This window comes from Terrapene carolina, unplaced genomic scaffold (assembly GCF_002925995.2).
Source record: "Terrapene carolina triunguis isolate 2854851 unplaced genomic scaffold, T_m_triunguis-2.0 Scaffold58, whole genome shotgun sequence".
Lineage (NCBI taxonomy): Eukaryota > Metazoa > Chordata > Testudines > Emydidae > Terrapene > Terrapene triunguis.
In genome coordinates this window covers 105,341,842-105,366,302 of record NW_020664409.1, presented here as the reverse complement: position 1 = coordinate 105,366,302, position 24,461 = coordinate 105,341,842, and the positions used below count along the sequence as shown (strand labels likewise).

General features: G+C 42.3%; 2 protein-coding genes across 10 annotated transcripts in view; one reads left to right on the top strand and one right to left on the bottom strand.

Annotated features, from left to right (window-relative positions):
• The window catches only part of PTK2 (protein tyrosine kinase 2), a 352,467-nt gene extending 334,729 nt beyond the window's left edge, over window positions 1-17,738 (top strand). For 6 of the 9 annotated variants that reach the window (XM_026646742.1, XM_029913965.1, XM_029913959.1 and 3 more), the window contains 6 exons: window positions 2,076-2,115; window positions 2,643-2,749; window positions 5,938-5,946; window positions 8,158-8,313; window positions 9,026-9,106; window positions 16,465-17,738. In XM_026646742.1, coding sequence (XP_026502527.1) covers window positions 2,076-2,115; window positions 2,643-2,749; window positions 5,938-5,946; window positions 8,158-8,313; window positions 9,026-9,106; window positions 16,465-16,677 — 606 coding nt within the window. In that variant the 3' untranslated portion in view covers window positions 16,678-17,738. The remainder of the gene's footprint in view (window positions 1-2,075; window positions 2,116-2,642; window positions 2,750-5,937; window positions 5,947-8,157; window positions 8,314-9,025; window positions 9,107-16,464) is intronic. The other 3 variants (XM_026646750.1, XM_029913963.1, XM_026646762.2) reach the window with 1 other exon arrangement.
• A 3,405-nt stretch (window positions 17,739-21,143) lies between these two features.
• Window positions 21,144-24,223, bottom strand: RPLP1 (ribosomal protein lateral stalk subunit P1). The gene is made up of 4 exons (XM_026646736.2): window positions 24,038-24,223; window positions 23,067-23,141; window positions 21,932-22,043; window positions 21,144-21,268 (listed from the first exon to the last, which is right to left on the bottom strand). Exons 1-4 carry the CDS (start codon window positions 24,107-24,109, stop codon window positions 21,189-21,191), a joined length of 339 nt encoding a protein of 112 aa, XP_026502521.1. The 5' UTR covers window positions 24,110-24,223; the 3' UTR covers window positions 21,144-21,188.
• Between the last annotated feature and the right edge of the window lie 238 nt (window positions 24,224-24,461).

The following is a 24,461-nucleotide window of genomic DNA, read 5'->3' as shown; positions in this document are numbered from 1 at the left end:
TAATTCGGCGGCGGGTACACCGAAGTCGCGGGACCAGCGGACCTCCCGCAGGCATGCCGCCAAATCCACGGGACTGGGGACCTCCCGCAGGCATGCCGCCGAAGGCAGCCTGCCTGCCGTGCTAGGGGTGGCAAAAAAGCTAGAGCCACCCCTGGTCCTAAATGAGAAATGCAGTATATGTTAAACTCACACTACTCAGCCTTGCATTCCCAGATGAGATGAGGTGGGGAGATTATCCCCATTTTACAGCAGGGGGAGCTGAAGCACAAAATGATTAAAGCTAAAAGTGTCCACTAATTTTTAGAGCTCAGCTTGAGACGGCTAGAGCTTGATTTTTCAGAATACATGGAACGCAGCTCCAGTGGGCTTCACTTGCAGTTATGAGTGTTCAGTACTTCTGCAAATATGAGGCAGAGACCCAGCATGGAAATTTTCAGACCACATGGTTAAAATTTGGCCAAGTTTTAAGTAGCTGGAAACAGGGTCTTTTAATGGAAAGTGTTAGACAACTTTAACTATAGCTATCATTGCCATCTCTGCCTGTAATTTTAATACCATAAAATTCATTTCTGCAAATGTTGCAACCTCTGGTTTGGTTAAGTTGAGCTTTTATAAGGCAGCTGGTATAAGGGCAGACCTGACAAAACTTCTTCTGGATAAATACTGCATTGCTGTTGCCAGTGCTGCTTATCCCATTAGCTTTGCTATTGGAAAGATGATCCTTTGGTTGGGGCACTAGCCTGGGACTCTGGAATCCTAGGTTCAATTCCCTGCTCTGCCACAGACTTCCTGTGCAACCTTAGGCAAGTCCCTTAATATCTCTATTCCTCAGTTCCCATCTCTAAAATGGGGGTAATAGTTCCCTACCTCACTGGGGTCATGGGAGTATAAATACTTTAAAGATTCTGAGGTGCTCAGTTACTACGGTAATGTGGGCCGTGTGAGTACCAAAATCAAGTTTGATTGCTGAGGTTACACTAGTAACAGCTAGTTTGGGCAAGTGAATTAATTAGCACTCTATGCAGTGATTTATACTCGATTCATCCATAGCTAATGGTGAGTTCATGCAAGAACTCGTGTGTCTTTGCACCAGTTTAGGTGAACCCTCAGTTCTCAGAATTAGTTCTTTTTAAAGTCTTGAAAATGCAGCTCCCTTAGATTTGATGCAATTGAGACTTTAAATCTCTTTCCAGTCTTTTTACCGTATAGCTATGCAGCCTGTTTCAGAATGGTTTTCACTTAATAAATAAATGTCCTGTTGAGATGTTTTATTGCTGTGCTTAACTGAGAACTGTAACTATGTCAACATTTTTAATTTGCAAAAGAAACCCCAAGCTGCAGAAGCTCTTTCATAAAACATATGAGTGTATTTAGATTATGTTGTATTTCAAGAAGGCAACTGCAAGTCTCATACAAAGCATTTGTTCTGTTGTAACTAAACTGATTTCCCTCTGACTTGACAGTAAGCTGTGTAAATATAATTAGCAAAGCAACTCATTTCAATCCAATATAAAGAATTTCCAAATTAATAAGTAGAGTATCTTTTATTTATTCTGTTTTTACTGTGAAGTTCTAAAAGTCTGTTTAATCTGATTTAAACTATAGCAATAGAAAAGACCCGAGGCATGCAGTCTTCTAATTGTTCTGCTACAATTTTTTTCTCTTAGCAGCCACAACTTATTTAAAAATTATCTTTGATAGAGAACTAAATATGTGGTAAATGTGCCATCTTATTTGACTTATGTCAGTATCAGCCTTGCAAGGACAAACTATTAGTAATACAGATAAAGGCCAATGTGGTTGTGAGCAGCACAACACAAGATGAATGGACATTTTTATCCTAAGTAATGCGATCTGAAATTGTAGTTCGAAGCAATATGTGTCTCGTGATACCTTAAAGTGATGGGGGGGGGGGGGGGGAGAGCAGGAGAAATAGTTTTGCAATGTCTGTGGCTGGAAATCTTAAAGAAATTGGATAACTCTAATGGCTAAAGTTACAACAAATGTTTCAGATGAGGATCCTGAACACTGTAACTGTAATAACTAGAATACTAAACTTAAATTTTCTTTTACAGGCTGGTAACCAGCACATATATCAGCCTGTGGGTAAACCCGGTAAGCCATAAATTTACTATATAATCAGGATAAACACTCAAGTTCATGATCCTTGATACATTTCTTCTAATCTCAGAAACTGCATTAGTTGCCACAGTAGTAAATAATAATCTAGGCCAGTACTGGATACCTGAGGTTAGGCATCTAAATGAAATTTGGCATGATTTTCAGAAGTGTTAAGCACCCACAACACCTATTGATTGTTTTGGGAGATGCTCCGGCTGATTTTATTTAAATGCCGAACTTTTGGTCCCAGAATTTTCAAATTTGTGATTTTTGAGGCCTTATTAAAAAGTTCATGTTGTTATCTTCATTGTTTCAAGGCTTGAAAAAAGACTGTGGGATCTTTTAGTCTCTGACTTCCTTTAGCTGAAATAAAGATAAGAAGCATAGTTTGGCAGATGGAGTTTTCATAAACGGAAATAGAACAAGCTTATTCAGTGTGCTGAATACCTTCCCAAAATGTTATACAGTCAATATAATAAATTAGTCCTTTTGTAAAGTGTGCAAAATATGTTGTTAACTAGATCATGCAGCTCCGCCAAAGAAACCACCTCGTCCTGGAGCCCCCAGCCATTTGGGTAGCCTTGCCAGTCTCAACAGCCCTGTGGACAGCTACAATGAAGGAGTGAAGGTACATTGCTCAGTGTCATATGAAGTATGTTTTAGCTAATTGCTCATTATGCACCAAAAAAGAACCATCAACAATGACTAATGTGGGAGCTGATGCTGAAAGTGAAATCAAAACTGAAGCTTGTAACTGAATACGTTGTCATGGGACATATTCACACTGGCTGTTTGCTACTGTGGTTTTGCATCTTTCTCCAGTCGGACCTTGTTTGGAACAAGAATTCCTGAAAACATACTCTCCCTCCCCCATCCATCCCCCTTCACCTGCCATTGTGTTTAGTTGGAGTTTAATTTGCCGTTACTTCCAACTTGAAGAGCAACTGATATGTAGGGTACAAGAGACCATTCTCACTGCCCATTCTCCCAGCTTATCAGAGTGATGTTAATTGGTAGAAAGCAAATAGCATAACCACAATTCTATTTATTTCAACAATGTTATGATTATTTACATAGTGGTTAGGTGTCCTAGGCACTTTGGTGCATGCCTCTGCCCATTAGGATGTGTGGGACACTGGACTTCTTTTCTTGTCCCCCTTTCTGCTGTGATGTTCCAGCATGCTTCTTGCTGCAATGTCATAGCTCCCCTAGAAACCTGATAGGGTGTTGTGGGGAAGGGCCCAGTAAATGGTGCATTTAAGTATATTATGTGGTTTTGCAAAGATTTTCTTCACTGTTTCAACTCTGATAGAGATGAAATAGCGACATGTGAAACTGTACAGAACTGCTCCATGTACTAAACAATCACCTGATCCCTTCATCCCCCAAGCGGGATTCCCTGGTGGCTGTGACACTGCAAAACTCTGCCCTCTGGAGCATCCCAGTGGAGTGGATGCCGCAGTTTGGCCTAAAGCGCAAGAAAACTGCATGTGCTGAGTGCCCCTTTTCCGGGGGCTGACGTATATGGGATTTGTTTCTTAACATACAGGTCACCTTTAAACATGTCTGTTCACTGCTTTTGGAGATTTGTTTGCCTTGTAAATTATCAGGAAGTTGAAACTCAAGTGGCCTTTATGCCTCCTGAGGTGGAAAAGACTGGAGCTGTTCTCAGTGGGAGCAGTTTTTCAGGGGCAATATATGATGCTGCCTGGGAACTCTGGGTCGGTGATATTGTAACAGTGAAACAAACTTTCTGCAGTGCAGTGTTTTATTCTTGGCATCCTTTCCTTTCATCTCTGGAGTAAAATATGGCACCATGAAAACTTGATTTCTCCTGTTGTCATATTACTGACCCAGAATCCTCAAGCAACAGCATTCTTTCCTCTGCCTCCACTTTCTCAGCTGATGCCATCAAGAGTGGCCACAGAGGTGATTTATTTGTGCTCCAACAATATCCTGAGAGGGAAAAGGTGAAGAAGACATTATAGCACAGCTAAACTTGCACTGTCCAACATAAGCTCCCACAAAGCCATGTAAGTTATGTGCTGCCATAATACAAATAAATAATGATGTAAAGCAAGGACAACCGAAGTGAAGTTTTACAAACATGCCTCAAGGGAAAAGAGAAACTCCCCGTCATCCAATCCTAGCCTTCCTAAGTCTGCAATGAAGACCTGGATTCCCTTGCGGAGGTGGACATCGCTGGTATGGTTAATGATATCTGTTTTATAGTTTTGAAAAAAATACGGAAACCCAGTTCACCCCCAGCTGGGAAATACAAAACAAACCATCAAAGCCGTACGTTTAGCAAAAATGGACTATTTCCACGAGGTCCTTTCTCTCTTTCTCTCTGTTTTTTGTTCTGAGATTATCTGAATGCTTCAGAATCAGCATAAATGAACAGAACTGGCCACTTAGAGCTAGACTGTTTATTATAAAATGATGCCAGTGCTTTTCAAGTTGCCAAACCTCAGAAAATGTAAAAAGCAATAACAGATGTGTTACTAAATTCAGCTTTTCTAACTAAAATTCCCTTATAAATACTAACACTTGATGAACGTTAAAAATATTTGCAGAAAAAAATATGCCTTTGACACCAGGGCCAGACAAATAGTATAATGCAAAGGTAATTGGAGACATTAGATTTAATAAAAGATCCACAGACTCTCAGTGGCTAGAGCTAGTGGCTTCTTTTCAGAGGAAAAATTGGTTTTGTGTTAATTTTCTGCATTGAAAGTCTGTTTTTCCTGAAACTGGTTTGTCTTACCTTCTCTCGGGAAGCTTGTATTTGAATACAACATGGCTTTGTCAAAGTCTTCCAAGTTAAAAAGAAGATTTTCCTGGGCTCATTAGTGCATAAAAATATGATAAAGAAATGAGTCTCTTGCAAACTGTGCTGGTTGAACTTATAAAGTCCTAACTCCCTTTTCCATAATGCCAGAATACAAGTAAAAATGACAAGACTCGAGGCTCTTAATTCCTGGAGCCTGTGGAGAGATATGCATCAAAAAAATGTACAGTATACAGTTACTTGTTCAGGGGAAGTCAGCCAACCATGTGAAGATAACCCTGGCTGTTTAGTTTGCGGTGGAGCAGTGTTGGTGTTGGCTATAGAAACAGCAGAGAGAAAAAAAATAAGTATCAAGAACTACAGATACCCTTATTCTGTGATTCCAAGACCCAGCCAAAGGAATCAAATGGGTTGTGTGTAATCAGTCCAAAATGGTCTCTCAGTAGTTTGTAACCACAGTCTTAAACAAGAATCTTCATGAACAAGAGCAGTACAGTTAGATGACTAAATATTTCCTACTATGAGGACTTCAAAAATAAATCTTCAAGCAAGAATTATGCAACCTCTGCCTGATCTACCAAGCAATGGATTATTAGTCATGTTAAAAAATACCAGCATTTCACCTAGTACACTGTTTCCTACTATGAAAAAGACACCTAACTCCATTTACCACTTTTCTATTTGCCAGATTGGTTTGTTCCTGTCAAGCTTTGCATGTCCTCTTCCCCATTTATTTTGTAAAATGTAAGCATGGGTGCATGGCAAATAACTTCACTTCCTGTGCTGGGGTGCTAAGAAGATTGCTCAGACATTATGCTTCCGTAACAAATGGACCAATAGCTAACATGAGCCAGCCAAAATTGTTCTGAATGCATTTTTGTTGCAGGCTTTTTTTAACTGATCTCTTGTTGCTGCACATGTTTTGTTGGGGTTTTTCCTGCTGCATTTTATTAATATTGTTTTTCTTTTTTTCCCTTCCTTTGGTAAATTTCTTTAACCTTCCCACATATTCTGCTCAACAATAGCCATGGAGGGTAAGCACAGAGTGTATGTGTACGTGCGCGTGCTATTCACAAATGGCTTTGCATGTGACTTGACAATAGAGATGATTAAGTCTTTAATTTCTACAACTGTGTCACTGAAATTTATTAGAATTCACACCATCTTGCACCACCAGCGTAACCAATAACAATATTCATTTTCCCATCAATGTAAGAGATGGATGCTTTATCGGTGTATTTTCTATCAGCACCTACTTAGTGGAATGCAGCAAAACTGGATTACTCTGTGCTAAATCCTGGATTCCTTACTCAGGCAAAGTACCTAGGCATTTCTGTGGCCTCATCACTGTAGTATCTGAGTGCTTCCCAGATGTTTAAAAATACAAATTAGGCTCTTTTTTTTTCTTTTCACTCTGTAGACTTAAGCTTGAACAGCTTTTTGTTTGCTTTTTTACATTTGTTTGTGAATGGGCATGAGAATTTATTGAGGGAAAGCTAAGCCAAGGAAATGAATTTTGCATTTTACTCTGGAAGTGGTGAGGCCCCTGGTCATTTTTCTTTTCTGGGAGTAAGGTCCATAGTGTGAGGCCAGCTTCTATGAACAGTCCTTCTACTTTCATGAGCCTCACGCTTCCTGTGGAATCAAGCTGCCATGGTTACAGAAGGAGTGGCCATCTAGGTAGCTGGGGTCAGTTTCATGGAGGGCTTTGAATAGCAGGACAGAACCATTGAACTGGACTCTATTCCATGGAGAGCCTGTGTAGAGAGCAGAGCTCTGGGTTGATGTGTCCACAATGACCTGTGTTGATACACTTGATGGAGTGCTCTGTTTTGTACCAGTTAGTGCTTTTACCAATTAGAGCTTTTTCAGGGTCTGCGGTTTCATTCCTAGATATAATGGGTTGTCATAATCAAACCTGGAAGTCTCAAATGCTTGAATCACTGTGACCAGGTCTCTGTCCAACAGAGCTGCAGATGCAAGTGGACGTTTTTGCTACAAAATGGCTCTGGTCATCCAGTACCACTGAGGTGTCTAAAAAAAACTTCAAGGTTGGGGACTAGCTTTACAATCTAAGGGCAGATGCTGTTGAGAGTGGGAGATTTTACAGAGCAGCCAAGTATTTCAAAGTTTGTTCCTCTTCCTAGCAGGATTACCTCAGTCTTGCTTGGATTCAGCTTTAGCTGGCCGGGCATCTATGGGAGTTTTGCTTGAGTTAAGGATTGCAAGATATAGCCTGGTATTTCTCTGATCTACCAGAGAGAAAATATTTGAAACTGTTCAGTCTTATTAGCTGCATTGGCAGTGCTTTAATCCTGAGCATGTAAAATAAATAAATTTCCATTTTCCTTAATGTTCCATGTGGATTCCACTAAGAAAATGTTTGGTAATATACACTGCAGTACTCTTCCTCTCTGCTGCTGAGTATGTTGCTAACAACTTATCCTTGACATAGCTGTGAGAGATCGAAACAGTTGTCTGAAAATTTGGGCTCTGATACTTCATTGTCTTGAGCTTTGTGTGATTATTTGCACCCAGGCAGAGTAAGTACAAAGTGGGTGCAAAGCAAAGAATTATGATTTGGCAGTGTGCCCCATCTATTTGCACAGGTGTAAATGACTTCATGAGGTGCAAGACAGTGAAGAGTCAAGTTCTTTATCTTTCAGGGGAAAACTGTATTTTTGACCATACAGGTAAATGTGTGAATTACCAATTCCTATATCAAAATAAATATGATCTAAATTTTTGCTGAGAAAATGAGAGGTCTGAAATCAAGTGTCAGGTTGAACAATTTGTTCCCTAAAACTAGCACCATGAAATTCATGCCTTGAAGGTGAATTCTTGCAAAATTTCAGAGGGAACAATCTCTGCAATTGAGAACCTCTAAGGAATTTTAAACATGCTGTAAATATTTTTCAGTACTTCTCATTCCCAGATTCTCTCAATGCTGCTTGTTCTGTTCAGTGAGTCATAAGGGGAGCTCTTCAAACAATTCATGATGTAAAATTCCTTCAACTTCATTTCACTAACCAAACTCAGTCAAAAAACAATTAGACTGAAATACCTTCAGATTTGATAGCAACGCTTAATCAAAAAGAACACTGGGTACATTTTCAAAGGGTGTAGAGGGAAGGATCTTTCTTAAATCAGCAAACCACATCCTGGAGTTCTGTTGACTTTGTGAAGTAATCTAGCACCATCTCTTGGGGAAAGAGAGGAAAAACAGCATCTTTTTCTGCTCTTAGCTTCAGCCACAGGAAATCAGCCCTCCCCCCACTGCCAACTTGGATCGTTCCAATGACAAGGTGTATGAGAATGTAACTGGACTGGTGAAAGCTGTAATAGAAATGTCCAGTAAAATCCAGCCTGCCCCTCCAGAGGAGTATGTACCCATGGTGAAGGTAAGAAGATGCCATTTTCTTCAATCATTCTTTTATTTGTATCCTGACTGGCACCGTAGTTGTCAATGCATAAAATAGAACAGTTGCGTAACACTGGAAAGCTTGTGAGTTGAAACACACCTATCTGAGTCTGTGCATGCATGATTTTCATTATCAGGGCAGGGGTGCTTTGAAGGATATTGAAAAATCATTACAATCAGCAGTCTACCCTAGACTGTCTATGATCATGAAGAACTGAATGCGGTCTGCAGCAGTTTCTTTATTTTTTACAAAGAAAAAGTGGATTTTTTAAATCGACTTTTTGACAACTTCAGCCACTGTCAGTTTGGTGTATATATGTGTTTTCTCTGGTTAAGCTATTTTTCCATTTTATGAAAGCAAAAAATTCAGGGTGGGATTTTCAAAACCACTTAGCAACATTGGTCTAACTCTGCTCTCATTTTGGTCAGTGGTCAAAGCATTTAGGCCAATACTAAGAGCTTTTGAAATTCTCACCCTAAATCCTTTGACAGCCACAATAATTTTTAAAGATGTAATAGGTGTTTGATTAAGAGATGTAATTGTATCCATAGGCATAACAACATACCTAAGATGAAAGAAATAAAATAGTGCTGAAAGGGAGTAATCGAATCAGAAAGTATCAGTGCATTGTTGTGCTGCGCTCTGTCCTGTTATAATATTGCTTTAATTTTTATTTTTTTAAATTTATTAGGAAGTTGGTTTGGCACTACGAACTTTACTGGCAACAGTAGATGAGACCATTCCAGTGCTCCCTGCAAGTACTCACCGAGAGGTATGTGAGGATTTGCTCATATATGATTCAGTGCATTAAGTGTCAAGTCATCTTCAACTAGGATAATTACATGTATCGTGAGCTTTTACAAATATTAAAATACTAGATCCTTTTAATTTACTCACATACAGACACATTTCTTCTTCAAGTAGTGTCCTCATAAGTGCTCCATTTGAGGTGCACATGTGCCTTGAGCCCTTAATTGGAGATTTTTCTGCTAACAGTGCCTGTTTGGCCTATCCTTGTGCCCTATGCCTCCTCGTGCAGGAAACCAAGGCTATATAGGGATGTGCAGGCAAACCACCCTCAGCTCCTTCTCTGCTGCCTTGGCCTGAGACAGAGCCCTAGCGTTCCCACCTTGAGCGTGCCTCAGCTATTTCATATTCTTCTTACAGATGTTTGTTAAGTTTTCTTAGTATAGTTAGTTGTTAATAGTAGTTATAGTTACTTAGTAAGTGTTAGTACTGAGAGGATACTTAGTTTGTTTTTTCTTCTCCTCTCTTTTTCCTTGGAGAGCCTTGTCTTCTTGGCAGGGCATGCCTGGGTTGCCAGGCTTCAAACGGTGCCTCTCCTGCTAAGAGGCCATACCTGTGAGTAATGGTTGATTGGGGAGTCCCATGTCTCCCAAAAGTGCAATTTCTGCCAGCTCTCAAGTCAAGGACAAGGAAGAACGGGGAGATTAAGCTCAGATTGTTATTGATGGAGCACTCACTTTGATCAGCATCTGAATCAGATATGGGGTCCTGCCCCATGTATATCTGTCTCTGCACAGATTCAGCGACCTTTCCACCTTGGCACAGGCTTCTTCCAAGAAGAGGAGGTCGTTGGAGGCTTCTGAGAGGGCTCCCAAAATGAGATGTATAGATTCTCATCTGAAGGAGCCTGCTCCAAAAAAGCCCAAGTCCCATGTAAAATCTACAGTCTTCAAAGCTTCAACTTCTCGGCTTAGTACTGTTGACTTGAAGAACTCCTCCTCCGAGGCCAGCAGAGCTGGAAAGCCCTGGAGATTGAGAGAGAGACATGGCTCCAAAAGAGCTTCTGTACCCTCTATCCAGGGACAAGGAGGGCAAGCATAAGCACCCTGATCTGGTACTGTCAGACTCAGTCCCACTGTTGGCACCTGTCCATTCAGCACCCTTGGTACTGAGCAAGCAACACTGCCAAACTCCATTGGCACCTACATCAGTACACCTGCCATTCACGGTACCATCAGCTTTGGCTACTGTGTCAGTACCAATTCCCGCAAGAGTGTAGATATGTGAGAGACCTGTCCATAATGGATGTGCCAAAATCCCCACTCTACATGGGTATCGAGCATCTTTTGGTACCGAGACCTGAGTCTCAAGACTGCTACCATCCCCCAGAACTGCAGGACTCTCCACTCTTTTCTACGTGGGCTCCTCCACTGAACAATATTGAGGAGAATTAAAGGGACTTCCAGTCCGTCCCTTCTTTCAGTGTAGTGTTCCCCAACATATCCTGTCAGGAACTCATTCTTTGACAGTCACAGGGAAGATCACAACTGCAATCAAAGGTGATGGAACCAACTCTGCATGCCACCCCCACTCCCCTATGGGCCCCCTCTCCGGTGGCGATACTGGGATCTCTGGACTTCTTACCGACAGCAATTCTCCAGACCACCGGTACTATCTCAGAGGGAGACTAGGGTTGCTCAGTCTTCTCCTGCCCAACCAGCCTCCACACAGGAGGAGACATCTGAGGAACAGGAGACCAGGGTGGATAAAGAGGACACGTATCCAACACCGATTTCATCCTTGTCTCCAGATGAAGCTGTTATGCCTACACCACCTTCCATGGCTGGTGATTTTCAGCAAGTTCAAGATCTTATAAAGAGGATAGTTGACATTCTTCAAATTCCACTTGAAGAGGTCAGGGATTCACAACTCAAGCTGTTGGATATCCCACAGTCAGCAGCACACTACAGGGTGGTGTTACCCATTGGTTACAGGAAGCCTGGATCCAGCTAAGGCTGTGTAGCAAACAACTGCTACTATTCCACCAATGTGTAAAAGGGCAGATAAGTATTATATTCCCCGTAAGGACTCTGATTTCTTGTTCTCCCACCCTCCACCTAACTCCCTAGTAGTGGATGCGGTAACAAGCAGGGCAGGCAACGTTTCTCCTGGTCTACTCCACATGACAAGGACCAAAAGAGACTGGATCTATTTGGACATAAGTCCTATTCTTCAGCAACCCTGCAATTCAGGATCGCAAACTATCAGATCCCAAATACAATTTCACAAACTAGAATAGATTGATGGTCTTTATTGAACACCTGACATAGGAACATAGAGAGCAATTCCAGTCCATCATTTCAGATGGCCAATTATTGGCCAGGACCATTCTTCAAGCATACTTGGATGTTGTGGACAGTGCTGCCAGATCCATCTCGACAACAGTAATTATGCACAGGTCATCATGGCTCCAGCTTTTGGGATTTCAGAGAGAAGTACAGAACACCATTGAAGCTTCCCCTTCATTGGTCGTAGGCTTTTCTTGGAGACCACAGATGAGTCCTTCCATAAACTGAAGGACGTTAGAGCCACTTTACGTTCCTTGGTCATATATACACCTACAAATATGGGACCATTTAGGTCATGAACTGCCCAGAGATTGCATCCTGCTCAGTTCTCTGGATTCCATAGATCCACCAAACCCCACAGGAAACTACATAAGTTTCAGAGAAAGAGGGCTGCCCACCGACCCTCCCCAACCACACAACAATGTTCAAAGCAGCAATTTTGATGGGCCAGTCGAGGGTTCAGATCCGTCTGGTTTTACAGCTGCACCAATTTGCCCACCATGCTCCCTTTAGGGACCACATTTCCTGTTTCCAGCATTCCTGGAGATGGGTTACTACAGACAAGTGGGTCACAGAAGTCATAACATCAAGCTATACCATCCATTTTACATCGCTCCTTCTCTTCAATTCCTCATGAGTTTATATTAAGACAGGAGGCGAACTGTCTTCTGTTAGGAGCAATAGAGCCAGTCCCTCCCCCTCACAGGGTCAAGAGGTTTTACTTGAAGTATTTCCTAGACCAAAGAAGGATGGAGGGTGGGAGCTGATCTTAGATTTAGGACATCCAGGCAAGTTTGTAAAGCCTCAGAAGTTCAGGATGGTGACTCCGGCAGCTATATTTCTTTCACTGGAGAAGGGGGATTGGTTTTCGGCCCTCGACCTACAAGATGCCTATTTCCATATAGTGATACACCCGTCACACAGGAAATATCTACAATTCACCGTAGGTCAGGGTCATTTCCAATACAGAGTATTTCATTTCAGTTTCTCCTATGCCCCCAGGGTGTTCTCCAATGCCCTGGCAATAGTGGCTGCTTACCTCCAACAGGGGGAGATCCTAGTCTTCCTGTACCTTGACAACTGTCTACTCAAGGGCCATTCTTACAAAGCAGTTCTGTCTTCCACCCAGACAGCCCTTGCTCTTTTCCAAGAGTTGGGTCTTCAGCTCAGTGTAAGGAAATCCATGTTAACCCCCTAAAGAAGATTCAGTTTATAGGAATCATTCCGTCCCTTAGACATGTTCGTAACTTTGTCAGATTTGGTATGGACAATTCAGGGGAGTCTTTGGACCGCTATAAGGAACTGTCTTCAGCTTCTGGGACACACGGCAGCTTGCACTTTGATGACTGATCACACAACGCTGTGCCTTCACTGCATACAAGGTTGGCATAGAACAACCTATTTTTCAGTCAGACACACCTTGGACAGTTCTTCTACAAGTGAGGAGCTCCCTGGCTTGATGGAAAGATCAACTCAGTGTCTGCCCGGGCATTCCCTTCTGTCACCCACCTCCATCACAAACTTCAACAACAGACACATCGCTGTTGGAGTGGAGAGCTTATCTCAATGCTCTCTCAATTTAGGGTAGGTGGACAGCTCAGAAAACTAATCTCCCTTCCAGACCCCGTACCCCTGCCCTGAATCCCTCTTACAGCAAGGAGCAATAGAATGGGTACCACCGCAGTAGCAAGGAAAGGGTTTTTACTCAACTTACTTCCTAGTACCCAAAAAGAAAGGTGGCCGGAGACCTATCCTTGATCTCTGCCATCTCAACCCATTTTATTCCCAAACTGAAATTTTGCATGATCACACTAGCATCTGTAATCCCACGTCTGGAAAAGGGCATGTGGTTTACAGCTCTTGGTCTGAAAAATGCATGTTTTCATGTGGACATTCACCCTGCTCACAGACGTTTTTCTCAGATTCATGGTGGGCCCCAACCATATTCATTACAGTGTGCTCCCCTTCATATCAGACATTATGGCTTAACCACCTTTATCTTGACAACTGATTTCTTGTTGCGAAGACATGCCAAGAAGCCTACGAATTCATCTCATCTGTGCTCCAACTCCTTCTTTCTCTTAGACGTCAGCGTAAACTTGGAAAAGTCTGTCCTCTCTCCAACACAGACTTTACACTTCATCAGACCATCCTTAAATACAGTTACAACAAGAGCTTATCTGCTAAGAGACAGATTCCAAATGATGAACGACCTTATAGATCAGGTCATTAGAAACCCTTTAACACCATTCAGAATTGGACAACTGCACAACATAGGGCACTTGGACTTCCCAAGACACCAGGATGCACATCGACATTCTGGAATTGTGGGCAGTCCGGGAAGCTTGCAAAGCCTTTCTTACATTAATTCAATGTTGCCATGTCCTCAAAATGTTGGACAATATGACAGCCATCTTTTACATCAACAAGCAAGGAGGAGCGAGATCCATTCCTCTGTGTGCAGAAGTGGTCACCCTATGAAATTGGTGCATCAACAATCAAATCATCGTGTCTGCAAATTACCTTCCAGGGGATCAGAATGTGCTAGCGGACTCCCTCAGCAGACACTTCGCTATTGACCACATGCGGGTGTGACACAACTCCATGGTGAACAGTATTTTTCCTCTGGGGAACTCCCACAAGGGACCTGTTCGCCTCTCAAACAAACAGAAAATGCAACATATACTGCTCCAAAAGGGCCCTGGGTCTTCACTCTCAGGGTGATGCTCTCCTTCTTAAATGAGTCATTCTCATCACCCCCAGCTCACCCAGACAGTTCTAGTTCCTGAGTCCCCTACACATGTCCTCTCAGTCGCCAATCAACATTCAGTCCTTTTCCAATCTCCTGACACAGGAGAAAGGCAGAATCCATTTCTCTTCTGTCCTTGAAAGTTCTGTTCCTGGTAGCCATCACCTCAGCCAGGAGGGTGGGTGAGCTCAGAGTATTGATGACAGATCCACCTTACACCATATTCCATAGAAACAAAGTCATAGCATTTACATCCTAAGTTCACCCACAAAGTAGTTTCAAAGTTTCACGCGAACAGTCAATTCACTTACCTGTGGTTTTTTTTCCAAAACCACATGCATCTGAAAAAGAAAGGGGATGTCATTCCCTCAACGTGCGACGAGCCTTAGCCTTTTGCCTGCCTGCAAAGGACAAAAACAATCAGAAAATCTCCCAGATTATTTATAGCTGTAGCGGAAAGAGTTCAAAGTCAAGATATATCTTCTCAGAGAATCTCTAAATGGATCTTGCACTGTATCTTACTTTGCTATAAGCTGTCTAACATTCCTCCCCCTCATGGGGTGAGGGCTCATTCTACAAGAGCACAAGCAACATCAGTGTCATTGCTTCAAGACATTCGCAAAAAAGCTGTGTGGAGTTCCAGTCACACATTTGCAAGAGATTAGGCTTTGTACAGCACTCCAGTGGTGCATTCTCCTGTATGTCAGTCATCCACCGTAGAATACACATGGGGACCAGCACTCGAAGAGAAAGTTACCTTGTAATAACTGGAGGTTCTTCGAGCTGTGTGGTCCTTATCTATATTTCAGTATCCACCCTCCTTCCCCTCTACTTCGGATTGTTCTTGGATTCACAGTAAAGAAGGAAATGGAGAGGCAGTCAGTCTGCTCTGCCCTTTATCTCCTCATTTGGAGGCACGAAGAGAGCAGGGGCACATGTGCGGACTGACCCTGTTTTCAAGAATTCTCCAACTCTGGGTGCATGGACCACATGCATACCCACAGTGGAATACAGATAGGGATCATACATCTTGAAGAACCTTCAGTTACTAATACAAATTAAGTACCTTTGTCTTTCGTTTACTGAACAGTGTTAACTTTTGGGTGTTTCTTCCTCCTACAGACAGGTATCTTAATCATTAAATTATCCTGCCAGCCATTGGGAACTCTTGAATTTCATTGAAATTAATAGCACACATCACACCCAGGCACATAAGGAGTTAGAGGGAAAAGTGTTGCATTGGATATATGGGATTTAGGATTCCAGTTCAGGGACACCACGTGGGAATTAATTCCTGGGTTCAAATTTAATCTCTCTTACGAAATTATGATTTGCGTACCAAACTCCTCGAACGGATATTTCAGTGTGGCTTGGTGCAGTCGGAAGCCTTTGCTCAGGAAATATCCAGAAGTAACCTAATTCTAAAGGAGAAATGACTGAGTTTTCTTCACTGCTTAAAATTGAGGCCCTAGCGAGTCAGGGTTAATTTTTTTCCCAAGTCATTGTGTCTGTGCCTGCAAAATTTGAATGAACAGGGGTCACTGAAAATGCTAGAAGAATATGACTCTGAGTTGTTCAGTGACTCTCCCCTTCCAAATGGTTACTTCACCTGCTGCGTGGTTTGTCAAAATATCCGTAGCTTACACCTTCATATTTATTGTATTTTATTGTTCCTTAGATAATCAGTGTCAAAATAATGTTAAGAAAAAGGCCTGAGGGGATGATTTAGGAACCTGGAAACAGATTTAGGAATCTGATCTCTGCCACCATAGGTGCTGGAACTAGGGGTGCTGCCGCATCTCATGCCTTGAAGCAGTAATAACAACCCAGATACGTGGTTTCCACCTTCAGCACCCACACTCTAAAAATTGTTCCAGCCCCACGGTCCAGGACAGAGATTCAAATCCAGCCCTGGTGAATAATGTCCTCTAGTTATTAACACTAGATGGCTGTTCAGTGGCCTGGAAGACTGATTTCTTGGTCTCCGTCCAGTTTGCAGTGGACAAAACCCATTAGAACCGGCACCGCTTAGTAATGTGAGGAAGCTGCTGGAGTTTGCACAACTACTACCCTGCCCCGTCCAGTGTGTTGGCTACAGAGACGGAGGCCACAATATGGTATCTAAAGTATAGTGACTGCTCTAGGTTTCCCCAGCAAAGATGGAGCTCTCCCTTAGTGGGAGTACACTGCGCGGTTAGTAATTCCATTGTGAGTGTGATACCCCAAATTATTTGCCTCCTATGAAATGCTGCCTGCAGGGCCTGACTGAATCTTCTCTCTTTCCAGATTGAGATGGCACAGAAGCTATTGAACTCTGACTTGGCTGAACTGATTAACAAGATGAAATTGGCCCAGCAATACGTCATGACTAGCCTGCAGCAGGAATACAAAAAGCAAATGCTCACAGCTGCTCATGCTCTGGCTGTGGATGCCAAAAACTTGCTGGATGTTATTGATCAAGCCCGATTGAAAATGATTGGTCAGTCCAGACCCCATTAAACACTGAGGAAGAATTTTTTGTCATTCTTTTTAAGAATATTGCTAATGTAAGGATGTTATCTAGCCTTCCACCAGCGGTGAGGATTAACCCTGCATAGTCCTGGATTTCCAGTGACTCCTGCTTCATGAGACCTGATTGACAGCTGTTGGTTTTCTGTCTCTCTCATTTTAAAAGTTTAACCAAGTTTTTACCAGACGGTCTGGGATTCAAAATGTGGCATTATCGCAGAATGAAGTTTGTACAGAAGCCCTTGGGAATCATGACTGGGGAAAACAATTACATTTTATATCGTCACATAGGATGTGCATTACCTAAAATTGCCAGGGGGTTAAAATCTCAGAGCCAGGACTGTCCGAGCTGCAGAATGGAGAAAAATATTGTGAAGTGAAGAATTCTGGGAAACCTCAGGGCTGAGAATTCTTGCCCACAGTATGCGAGCTATCCAGACTGGAATTTTTTATTAGAACACTTACGTCGCAATATGCTAATCACAATTTACAGAGAAAGAAAATAAAAAAAGCTATATTTTCAAGACTTCAGTCATTTCAAAAGAAACTAAAGCCCTCTTCATCTTCCTGCCTTTTACTTTTATGTGGATGTGTGAAACATTTGTTTGGAAACTAGCTGTAGAACACAACTGAAAACTCTTGTATGTCTTTTCACCAGAATAACTTGCCAGTTTTTTGTAGCAATGTTATTTTCCTTGGAAGCAAAAAGCTGCTTTGTACCAGAGCAACTCAGAGCCGCATTTAGAAGAGAAGTTCTGTAACCATATGTGTTCCCCGTTTTTATATAATTTATACAGAAAGATTAAAGCCATGTTGAATATTTTAAACCCACTGTAGTTAACTAACCCATCTTTGAGTCTCTCTTGCCTGGGAGGAGTTACAGCAGAGCCGTGTGAATGTTTTCTTTCGTTTTTTTCCAGTTATACCATCTGTTCTGTTAAATGAAAACCACCATGCTCCCTTTGGTTTGATGGGGGATATAAATTATTCTCAGGAAGAATATAATGAACTGTACAGTTACTTTGACCTATTAAAAAGGTGTTACCAGTGAAGTCCTGGCTGTAACATTTCTTCCTATGCTGCAGAGCACAAAGCATTTTGGGGGAGTTTTCTGACCTTGCTTTTCTCATCAATCCTAAATTTCAACCATTTATGTAGACTTAAAAAAACAAAAGGGCACTGTCAGGAGGAATGCCAGAAAATTGACCTTACGGTGAATCCTTCCATGTTAAGGTACACACAACTCTGCTGAGCATTTCTCCACCCAGTCCTAATGTTCAGGGAGTAAAAAATACACATTCCTACAACCTAGTCCAAAAAAAACCACAAAAGCAACAGACAGCTTAAGCTAAGGCAAATGAAGTTTTTCAGCAGTATATAATCCTTGTTTCCCAGTGCTTCACGAGTTCCTGTCCTGATAGCATAGATGAGCAGCCATTTTCTCCCCTCAGAGCCCCTTCCTCAGCATTCCCATCTTTTGATATCCCAGCTTTAAGGAATCCCTAGTTGTTTTATATATGCTAAAATCTTCCCACTAACACCACAAAAACAAAAAACACCCTAAGGCATATCTCAGCAAGGCCAGTGAAATTATGTGGAGTTTCTAGGCTAACCCATTTAGGAATTAAACCCTACAAAATCCTTAAAAACAAGTGAACTTAATGTAAATGATCCAAATACTATGCATTTCTAATTTTGTGTAACCAAAATTTCCCAGAACTGAAATTTCAGGAAAATAAAGTTGCAAATAGGGCTATTTCTGCAAATTTCAGCTTAACTAGGGATGGGTTGATTGCTTTTCCATTCAAATAAATTTTAAAATAGGATATACTTTCTTCAATTGTCAACTTATTTATAACTGTGGCTGTCCGTTAACATAGTCCATGGAAGTTACCATTCTCCTGCTATATAGACATGAATTCAGTCAAGAAAAAAAAAGAATTGAGCCTGCATTGAGAAAAGCAACAGATTCTGAACACCAACATTCAGGTAGTTTTCCATATATATTTCAAAATACCATGAAAATGTAGGTTTGTTTTAACTACTGTGCTTATTTCATTGACAGATGGAGTGCAGGAGCATTCATGACACCTCTGATCTTTGTCCAGCTTCTTTGCTGCTTCAGCATAATATGCTCAGGCAGCTCAGCATTTAACCCAAGACAAATGGAAATCCAGTGCTGCGCAAGTGGTGGGATTGAGAGCAGAGCATAAACTGAAGGAAGGATGGGCTGAGAACTCAGGACTAAAGTCAGAGATGCAGTGTGGTTTCTATCTTCATGTGAAACTCCTGTACACAGACAATAAGACAAGTTAAAAAAACACAGAATCTCACCTAAAATTCGTATTTCAGAATTCAGTGTTTTTTAAATGAGGTAACTTCCTGGCTTAATTTACCAGGAAAGTGACAGCCCCCAGGGGGTAGTCACAGATGTATCTACTAACAGAAGTAGGACATGGGACTTGCTGTGGATAAATGAGCCATCTATCCATTTTAAAAGTTGCACTACAGGTTTACCTTGTTAATTAGACCTTATTTTAAAAATACCTTTGCTTTTCATACAATTGAATTTCTGAATGAAAGATTTAGGCATTACTGATGGGCTCCTGTGAAAAGTGAGTCAGTTTTTTGTTTAAAAAAGGCAAAGATACTGAAGAGAAACAGAAGGGGGAGCCTATGACAGAGAGCTCTTTAGGATTTATGGAAGTCAACCTGAAAAAGTTTCATTATAGAACTGCAACTTCAAAGTTTTGGTTCAGTTTGTGGGCATTTATTTTATCCTTGTCTTGTATTCAGAGTACTTGCTTGGTGTTGTAGGGAAAGATTTTGGATTTCTTCCTACATGATCTAATCCAGGGATTCTCAAACTGGGGGTCATGATGTTGTTATATGTGGGATTGCGAGTCTTCCAACCCAAACCCCGCTTTACCTCCAGCATTTATAATAGTGTTAAAAGAAATATTTAAGTGTTTTTAATTTATACAGGGGGTTGCAGTCATAGGTTTGCTGTCTGAAAGGGGTCACTACTACAAAAGTTTGAGAACCACTGATCTAATCTGTAGGTTTCTTAAAGAATCGAGGTTGCAAAGTTAAATTCGAGTCAGTTAAACAGGGGTTCTCCCCACTCATTCAACAGGTGAAGATTTTAATGGGGTTGGATGTTAGCAAAAGTGCATTAATTACAGAATAACTTTTTATAGAAGTTCTAAGTTGCATTCTGTGATGAAGCACAGCTTTGTAAAGAAATTTGAATTAGTCTAAAAATACTCATATTAGCTTTAAGTATTCTTCTCTACTAACTCTGATAAATTCCTTTTTAGATAATTTAATCAGCTTGCACATTTCAATGAAAGGGGGAAAGAGGCACAATACAACTTCATGTTAAGTGTTTTCTCAAGTTCAGTATCCTTACCCTGAGAGAAGTGTGGGTCACATTCATTAATTAAAAGTTAGGGTTTAATTTAAAACTAGGCTGTACAAAACATTGAATAAAACAGAAGCCTTCTTAGGGGATAGTAGGTCCTCAGAGTTTTGTCCTAAGCTCAAGCCTTTGACGTGTATTTATGATGAAAAATAAAAACATTGGTGTAGATGTGAGTTGAATATAGCCTTTGTATCGTGTAGTGTTATGGAAGGACTACACCGTGAAAGCTTCCTCAAACAGGTGCATACAGTAGCCCTTCTATTCATACATAAGGTGAAAGTTCACATGTGCATATATGGTCTCTTGTCTGTGGCCAGGACCTGATTAAGCTATGAGAAGATTGTTGCAGCTGGACCAAAAAGTCTCATTCACCCTCTCTAGGCCAAAACCAAAGTCTTAATTTCAAGGGCTTACCAAAAAGGAGGCAGCAGCCCTCCATGGCCAATAAAGTAAATATCTATACCAGGCCAGGTGCAGTGCTATTATCAAAAAAGCAAGATTAAAGCCATGTTTTTTTCCTGCTTTCTGAAAATGCCTTGGTTGAATGATTAAACTTCCTCCTGCAGTTCTACTGGGAAAAGGGGATGAGTAGATCAAAGCTGAGAACAACAAATAGTCCTACTCATCTTCCTTAATTGAGAGCCACTAGTGTGCTAGTATCATGTATATTTTAAAGAATAATCCCACTGGACAGTTTGAAGTACCATTTTACTAGAACAGTGACAGCCACAACTTCCCATGCTCTCCTTCACAAGCTAGACCTGAATATGGTGGCAACTTCAGATAATGTCTTCAGACTGTTACAGTAATTAATACAACAGTCTTGTGCTGTCCCTGCAGTGTGTGTTTTAGCATGTGAGTAAAAAGTTTTCAGAGGAAAGCTAGAGATTTTGATAGTTGTGTACAAAACAATGGGAACACGGGAGGCTATAGGACCAGTTTGAGGTCTTGTGTTTCTAATCCCCCTCCATTTAAGAGTTCAACAAAACCCCAATCCCAGCTCTGTCCCCGCATATTCTTTAAAGACAAACAATTAAAGAGTGGTTTTTTTTTATTACAGATGGTACAAAAAGTCAGTTTAGTCAAAGAGACCAAAGCCCATGTCATCATCAGATTCCTCAGATTCTTCTTTCTTTTCTTCCTCTTTCTTCTCCTCAGCTGAAAAAGAAGAAAATAGTTAGCATCTCATCCTGAAAATTTGATATCACTGAAAAATGATATAGGGAGACCTAAATAAACTAAACTCCATGAAGAGTTTGAGATACAAGAATCAAATTACATTGGAAAGTCAACATTACAATTGTGGGGATTCAGGAGCATGTTAGAACACCAGCTACAGATAATCTAATCCACATGATCATTAATGCCCTTACTCCATGCAGTGCTTTCGATGACCAACACTGAAAGAAAGAGAGCTAAGACACTACTTTTAGAATTTCAGTAACAAACCTCCCCGCCCCAATCCAAAAGATGTCGTCGTAAGCTCACAAGGTCAGAAACACCTTTTCAAACTATGAAGAGAGAGTTATGGCCTTTAACTTAGTCAGATAGTATAGTTTTGCAGACTGAGTCCATACATTGACCTTGGAGACTAAAGAATTTAAAAGCTTACTGTAGCAAACCACACAAATTTGCAATCAACAGTATTTTCCAAAGTTAAACTCCTTTCCCCCACAAGTTCACCCATCTTAGATTGCTTAAGAAAACAAAGCAGTTGTAAGTATTCAAAAAAGGTACAGTGGTGAGATACTTGATACTGTACAAACAGTAACAGCATTTTATACACCCATTTCTTCCACACTAATCCAAGAGTTCACTTACCAGGGGCAGCCCCACCAGCAGGAGCAGCACCACCAGAAGGAGCAGCAGTAGCTGGAGCACCACCAGCTCCTACATTACAGATCAGGCTTCCAATGTCAATGTTAGCTAGAGCCTAAGAATATTAAGCATTCATTAGTACGACATTTTACAAAAAGTTGCACAATATTCACAGCTGTTCCATTGTTGTAAGAAAATTATTTAAAATTGGCATAATTCAACTCTAACACTTATCCTGGCCAATTCCTAAGTTAGCTTTAATAAGGCATTTGCTTACTAATGTGCATGGGATGCGGTCAGTCTTGTACTGAATTACGGTTGCTATATCTTCCATGTCAATTTACAAAACTATAACAATACAACTTTATCAACATAATTCAGCAGACACTTTTGATAACTACTGGATTTTGATCAAACCAAGCTGTTAACGTTAAAGATGTCATGACAGATGTTCAGTTAACTGTTCTAAGCAATTTTCTTCTCCCATCTTGATCAATTTATCAAGATCTGGCTAAAAAGACTGTCAGCACACAATAAGGAATGAAGGCTCACACATGTCAGAATGCATAATTTGGCCTGAAGTACTTTTGACAAGTGAAGAGGCAGGAGAGTCCCAGATCTTTGATTGAGTTTTCAGGGTAGTATTTGGAAAAGCTATCCTTTCACTTGTAGGCCTAGTACACATTGGTAAGTCACAGTTTGTTTCTCCATAAACTCCAGTTCAGTCCCTTTTCAGACTGGATCTGAAAATAAAATGACCAACCCTAACCTCCAGGCACATTGAAGTTTTTTCTATTATAGGTACATACTGCAGTCAATGTCTCTGATTTGCCTCCACCAACAGTACTCAATTCCGATAAATTCTTCATTTGCTAATTGGGTTATCTGTTTGCTGCCAGTTCATCAATAGAAGCATATTCTCAAAACATTAACCCCAATAATTATTCACAGTAATTTTATAGATATCCCAGGAGGTCCATCTTAGTGACCCATGTCAGAACCACCTAGCTTTTGTTTTGTGATCTACAGACTACTCCCAAGGCATCTTATAGCTGTGCCCAGGCTGCGGACATCTATGGCACACGCTATGCTTGGACCAGATTATACTTTGTTCAGCCACCTTTCTGTTATGTCTTACCTTTGCGAACAGGCCCGGCCAGAAAGGTTCAACATTTACTCCAGCTGCTTTAATAAGTGCATTAATTTTGTCCTCCTAAAAAAATTCAATAAGAATATTGTTAAAACAAAAGCTAAAAAGAGTCAGCCACAATGCATACACTTCATGTCACTATGGCCTAGTCTCAAGACTGCAAATAATCAATGTCAATTCCTCAAAACTTTTGCAAACTATGATAAAAGTACCCGGTGAACATAAGAATGTGGATACAGCTCAGTCTTGAGTGAGGAGATTCTGTTCTGTCCTATAAACTGTGAAGTACGTCGACAGCATTTACAGAGGCTGCCACTGGCCTGTAGCATGACCTAAAGCAACTCTCCCCACCTCCGTTTCCCTATCTGTAAAATGGGCACAGCGACTCTGACCTCCTTCGTCCACCCCCCTGAGGGCTGCTGCTGACAGCCCCACGTAGGAGCCAGGCGCTACACAGGTAACAGCAGTTCGGCTTGAGCCTCACACTCCAACCTAAGCAGCACCCAAGTCCTGTTTCCCTGGCCCGCCTGGTCTTAGGTCAGTGCCCCGGCAGCCGCGGCCTGACAGGATCACCCACCCCCGCCTTCCGGAACCGGAGTCGGGCCGCCACAGCTGGGGGGCGGGGGCGGGCTCGGGGCCATGGGGGAGGGGACGCGTGGCGGAGCGTCGCCCCACGGCCACGCGGGCTGGCACCTTCCCCCCTTGTGACGAACCCCCCCCCCCGGCACAACCCGGACACCGCGCAGGCCCCGGGCGGCCGAGGAAGGAGCCGCGCTGCGCTGCTGGGCCCCGCCCCACTGGAGCCTGCGCTCAGGCTGACGCTTCACCAACCCGCACGGGGGACGCAGCGGAACTCCCCGCGGCGGGGCGGGCGCCGCCGTCCCCCCGGGCGGAGAGTCGCTGCCCCAGCCGCGCGCCGCCGCCGCCATCTTGTAGCGCGTGGGGCCGGCCCCGCTCACCGTGACGGTGACCTCGTCGTCGTGCAGGATGAGCGCGGCGTAGATGCAGGCGAGCTCGGAGCTGGAGGCCATGGCTGAACGGGCGGGTGGCGGTGGGGCGCGGTGCTAGTCGCCGGGATGTGACGGCCTTAGCTTCAGCTGAAGGACACAGCACCTTTTGCGGCCAGAGAGACAAGAGACCGCGGGCGCTTCGGGGAAGGGTTATAAATCCAGCCTCAGCCAATCACAGCCCGGAATCAGATCTCTCAGCCAGTCACGGACGCCTGCCCGCCAGTCAGTTGAAAGCTGGATACTCTTGCCCAATCACATAATGCCTGGTCCTAGCCAATCAGAGCTCGGCCCCGCCTCTCTCGGGAGTGACGGACACTCACGGAAGTACCCGAGGACAGCCGAACAGGGAACCGCGTGCAGAGCTACCCCACAG